Source organism: Arachis ipaensis, chromosome B07, assembly GCF_000816755.2.
Source record: "Arachis ipaensis cultivar K30076 chromosome B07, Araip1.1, whole genome shotgun sequence".
Taxonomy (NCBI): Eukaryota; Viridiplantae; Streptophyta; class Magnoliopsida; order Fabales; family Fabaceae; genus Arachis; species Arachis ipaensis.
The window spans coordinates 23,065,071-23,070,804 of NC_029791.2; the positions used below are offsets into that span (position 1 = coordinate 23,065,071).

Consider the following 5,734-nt stretch of genomic DNA (forward strand, 5'->3'; position numbering starts at 1 on the left):
ATATTAAATTTTTTAATTTTTTTAAATGCAACTGTATAAACCAACCTTAAACACACACTCTGATTAAAAAAAATTTGAAAAACACCATTTTTTAAAAAATTTACCAGATATAAAATAATGTGCACTTCAAAAAAAAATAATTTACCAAATCAAGTTTTAAACCATATAAAAATTAAACATTCGTTTGGTTTACGTTTTTATTTTTAATATTTTTTATTTTTTGGATTTTATAAAAAAAATAATAATAAAAATAAAAATAGAAAATAAGAAGGGAAACTAAACACACCCTGAAATTTTCGAGAATGAACCCTCTTTTGGGTCTAACTTTGCGGATCCAGTTTCAGAAAACCCAACAAAGTCCACAATCATTTCGGTTCCCATTTTCCGTTGCTAACTTGCAATAAGTCTTCACTCTCCAGACCCAAAAAAAAAAAAAAAAAAAAACTCCTCTCTCTTCCACAGTTCCACTTCCCTGTGTTCTTTCTTCCTCACTCCGCCCCATGTTTTAGGTCTCTCTCTCTCCCCCTCACACACACATACACTCTTTCTCTCTATCTGTCAGTGTTAGTTCCCTTTCCATCTCTCTGCTTAGCATAAGAAGAACGGAAGAAGGTGTTTCTTGCTTACAAGTTCGAATGGCTTCGAAGCTTGGCTTAGCCGGTGGGATTCCAGAGCGTCGCGTTCGTGTCATATGGGACGCCATTGATTCTCGTCAGTACAAGAACGCTTTCAAGCACGTCACTACGCTCCTCACCAAACACCCTAATTCCCCCTATGCTCTCGTAAGATCCTTTCCTTCTCTCTCAATTTCTTTATCACTTTCTTCTCCGCTCATTCTAGAACCTTCCAATTTCACTGTGTTTTATAATGCAGGTTTCTTACCTGTAATGCAATTGATTCCAGCGCTTTCTTTCGAAGTTCTTTGTTTCTTCTTAATCTAGGGCATATTTTCTGAAATTAGTGGCAGTTCTCTCTTTCTTCGTTTCTTAAACCCTTGCATTAGTCTCTTGAAAATTGTAATAGACGCTGAACTTTGACTTTTAAATCTTCGAGTGTTGATAATGTATCTTTGATCGAGGGGGAAACGTGAGAACATATAATTTTCTCATTCTTTAATACGAATATATCTGTTTTAGATACGTAATACTCGAATAATTTCCTGAATCATGGTGTGTTGTCTAGTTGGTTTCGCTAAGAAATTATTTATTTATTATCGTTACTCTTTAATTTGTACTTAGATTAGTTTCTAATACTGTAGTTTTGCTCACTTCTTGATACTTATTTATGTTGTAACTGGTTATAACTAATGCTCATAACCTCAAGGACCAGTGAGGCTTTACTGTTCGTTATTGTTGGTGTTATCATGTTTCATTTGTTGTTTTCAGGCTGTGTTCTTTCCCAAGTTTTTTTTTCCTGATTATGTTTATATATATACCTTTGATTCGTGATGATTGTTATTATTATTTGCCTGCCTGTTCTTTAGGCACTCAAAGCTCTTGTTTTGGAAAGGATGGGGAAGCCCGAGGAAGCCTTATCTGTTTGCCTGAAAGCCAAGGAGGTCTTGTATGCAAATGATTCTCTCTTGATGGATGATCTTACACTCAGTACGCTGCAGATAGTCTTTCAGCGACTAGATCACTGTTAGTATTTTTTTGGGGCTTCTCCATGTTATGTTCTTTAAATTTGAAGTATTCGTATTGCTTGATTATGCAACTGAATTACGTTCTTTATCTTATCAGTGGATTTGGCTACGAACTGTTATGAACATGCTTGTAGTAAGTTCCCAAATAGTCTGGAACTCATGATGGGGCTCTTTAACTGCTATGTTCGTGAGTACTCATTTGTGAAGCAACAACAGGTTTATGCATTTTTCTTTTCTTATTGCAGTTCTCTGCTTTGTCTCCATGGATAGTTGCTGCTACTTTCTTTGTGGAAATTTTGTTTGATGCTGTGTACATTTTTGTGTTGGACAGACAGCTATCAAAATGTACAAACTTGCTGGAGAAGAAAGATTTTTGCTTTGGGCAGTTTGTAGCATCCAATTACAGGTTCTCCCTCCTTTATAATGCTCTGCTTGTTGTTCTTCCTCCCTTTCGTAGCAAGCTATCTTGTAGTTGTACAACATGTGATGGATAGGATCATATATACTGCTTGTAGTATTAGTATCCTTAATATTTTAATGCCTTTTTGAGCAGGAAATGTCTTTAGATAATTAAGAATGATAACTATTGTGATTTTGATTCCTTTCTTTTCCTTCCCCTTCAAAATATTTAATTTAGGTCCTTCTAAGTGTTGACCCTGAAACTCTTACAAGTATATGATCTGCGATATGGGTTACAATTTTCAATGATATGTGTGGAACAAATGCGTTATTGTTATTTACCTTAGAAACTTATTAGTAACTCGTCCTTAGAGCATTCAAGGAACCTGGTGTTATTGAATTTATACAACTTAGTTCCAGCAAGTGCATTGGGTCACAAATAATAAGAAAGTAAAAGATTTTCGTTCCCTTGAAGACTATTATCTAAGTACAGTTCAATTGAGTTTTACTATCTAGGATACTTAACTTAGATGACTAATTGGAAAGTAACGAAATGTCAAAAGTAACAAACTATAAAGATAAGAAACAATAAATCAAAAGTAGGTGTTAGCATTCAATTTAATCTAATTTCTTAAACTCTCTAATAATTATTCACCCCTTACTTTTTCCTAATGTGATGTAATTACGATCAAATTGCTCAACTATACTTATTGCTTGATGCCTTAAGTGCAACAACTCTCCTAATTAGATTAGCAGGTGAATGATTAACTCTTTAATCTAGTTGTAACATCATTGTACATATCCTTAATTGAACTTGAGCTTTGAATTTTGAATTTTTATAAGCATGTATTTGGAATGCATCTAGCTCTCATCCAATTGCAATAAGATGGTAATGGTCCCATAATATCTATCCCAAACATTAAACATTTCCACCTCTAGAATTTTATTCAATGGCATCACATTTTTTCTTGATATATTTCTAGTCCTCTTATAGTTGTCACACACTAACAAATTTCTTGGCATCCTTGAATAATGTGGGCCAATAAAACCACTTTGGGGTACCTTATATCCCCATTGAAATGTTTACCATTTTCAAAACCATGACAATTCCACAAAATGTTTGCTGTTTCTTACTCATCATCCCATCAACACTTTTATATAATAACGAATCATCCCAAATAAAGAACTTGACATCATGTAGGAATTTCTATTTTTGTAGATATGTTAAGTTCTCTGAACCACCTTTCTGTTCTTTTAATTAGCTATATCATTGAACAAACCATGGAGAGGAGTGCTTAAGAGTCCATAACTGCTCATAAGAGAATTCATTCTGGACCACCCTTCTGTTCTTGTAATTAGCTATATCATTGAACAAACCATGGAGGGGAGTGCTTAAGAGTCCATAACTGCTCATAAGAGAATTCATTCTGGATAGGAGTAACTTTCCCATTTTCTTGATGAACAATTTTAAAAAGGTGGTGCAACTGTATTCTTCATCCCTTATCTTTTATTTCAGATTTGTAACAAAAGCATAAAAGCACCTATTGTATTAGTCTTGGTCTGGATTCAACTTTGGCAAATTAGTGCCTAAGAGCAGCATGGTCTGTATAACAATCACCTTAGAACAAATCAAATAAGACTTGAACTTGTTAAAAACGAATACTACATTAAGTAATTATTTGTTTTCTATTTTTCTTCACAAAATTATAAAAACAGAACACACTATAAATGAAAACAGAAAAGAAACATGCAAACCAAATGCACCCTTAGCAAGTCATAGAAAAGTAAGAAAATAATAGTGTTTGAGACTAGAAGTTCCCTATTTATAGGAAGCAAAAGACATGTTCTTGCTTTCCAAGTTGTGTCTATTATATCTTCCAAATTAAATCTTCAAATTGTATCTTGTTCCAAATCTTTCCAAATTTCATGAAAGATAATTTATCCAATTTTTTTATTATTGAAATTTAGTTTACACATGAAATTATCCAAAATAAATGAAAATAGATATCAATTCAAAATTTAGCTTTAAATCATATCTTCTCACTATTTCTTATGAATTGCCTATATTTCAAAGTACTTAATTACATTTTAGGCAATAGTATTCATTAATTGGTATATATTTTATGATGAATTAAGCTATTATCACCTTCTCAGGAAAATGTTTCTGCAGATGGTTTGTTATGATGACACTTTTGCTGTTATTCTTTAGAAATTTACTTTTTACATTTGAGAGTATACTGGATACATACTTCTAAGAACCGTGTTAACTGATATTTGTTCTGCAATAGTTTGTTATTGTGTCATTCTTGCTGTTTACTTGTTTCTAGAGTAAATTGGGGACTCTTACATCTAGGAACCTTGTTAAGTGATGTATTCTTCAATAATATGTTATCATTACGCTCCTAATTTTTTGTCGGATATATAATTAGTTATTTGATTTTGGGCATGATTTGTAAACAACAACAACTAATTTATTTTGTGGGAACTGATCTTTTGCTAGGTGCTTCATGGCAATGGAGCAGAGAAGCTACTGCTCTTGGCTGAAGGATTACTGAAGAAGCACATCACTTCACATAGTTTACATGAGCCTGAAGGTAATCTATTATTTTTTCTTTCTTATTTTGTAAGTATATGAATTATGAACCACCATGGAAAAGCCCTTTCATGTGATAAAATCAATCAAAATTTTCATATATGTTCAATTTTTTATGCGGGCAGCTGTTATGGCTTACATATCCATATTGGAAAAGCAAACTAAGTTTGGGGATGCTTTAGAAGTTCTAGCTGGGAAATTGGGATCACTATTGACAATTGAAGTTGATAAGCTACGAATACAGGTAAACATATTGCACTTCTTTTGTTGTCTTTAATTTTTGGTTTGTGTAAATTATTCTGTAGTATTAAAAATGGCTGTGCAGTTAAACTGTTGGATTTGCTTTTGGTGGATGTTTTGTGGAAAATGTAGTAGAATGCTCCATAACTATGAGAATTGAGTACCCTAACTCAACCTTAAATGCTAGCTCATAAGATTAGAGGTGGCAAAGCAGATACTCACCCTGTCCTGCCAAGTAAAAGCAAACTCAAAATGCTAGCCCGCTCAACTTTCTTTAATAAAAAATTAATAAAATTAATCAAAATTAATATAAAAAAAGATAATTAAAAGATTAAATACAATAAAAAATAGCCAAATTACTATATAAGTTTTTTACTATCTTCCAAAATTTTAACTTCAATAGAATTGTTCAAAATAATATCCGTCAATAGAATCATCTTTATTTTAAGAAATAATTTCACATAATTTGAGCATATATGTGAAAGTGTGAAATAAAAAAAAATAAGTTAATAACAAAAAGAAGAATAAGAAAGAAAAAAGTGTGTTTGGAAATTATATAATTAATTTTTGTAGCACTAATCACTCTTTTATTAAAAAAAGGAAAAAATAAAGAATCTTTGGCCCGGCGGCCCTCCTTGCCCCGCGGGTTTGGCGGTTTTTTAATTTGGGGGTTCCAAACCCTAGCCTGACCCTCCTTTTTGGTGGGATGACCTGATGGATTCGACCCGTTTTACCACCCCTACATAAGATGGGAGGATGGCTAAGCTTTTATAAAGGTATCTAAGCCTCATCTTTAGGGTGATTTGGAAGTGTCTATCACACTCCTTTTCACACGTAGGAGGCTAGGACTAGAGATTGAA

General features: G+C 32.9%; 1 protein-coding gene across 2 annotated transcripts in view; it reads left to right on the forward strand.

Annotated features, from left to right (window-relative positions):
* LOC107609138 (N-terminal acetyltransferase B complex auxiliary subunit NAA25) overlaps positions 431 to 5,734 on the forward strand; it is a 12,544-nt gene continuing 7,240 nt past the window's right edge. Inside the window, exons 1-6 of one of the 2 annotated variants that reach the window (XM_016310982.2) lie at positions 431 to 782; positions 1,484 to 1,640; positions 1,740 to 1,858; positions 1,974 to 2,048; positions 4,542 to 4,635; positions 4,760 to 4,878. In XM_016310982.2, the coding sequence (XP_016166468.1) occupies positions 636 to 782; positions 1,484 to 1,640; positions 1,740 to 1,858; positions 1,974 to 2,048; positions 4,542 to 4,635; positions 4,760 to 4,878 (711 nt within the window). In that variant the 5' untranslated portion in view covers positions 431 to 635. Of the gene's footprint in view, positions 783 to 1,483; positions 1,641 to 1,739; positions 1,859 to 1,887; positions 2,049 to 4,541; positions 4,636 to 4,759; positions 4,879 to 5,734 lie in introns of those variants that run through there. The other variant, XM_021107488.1, reaches the window with a different exon arrangement.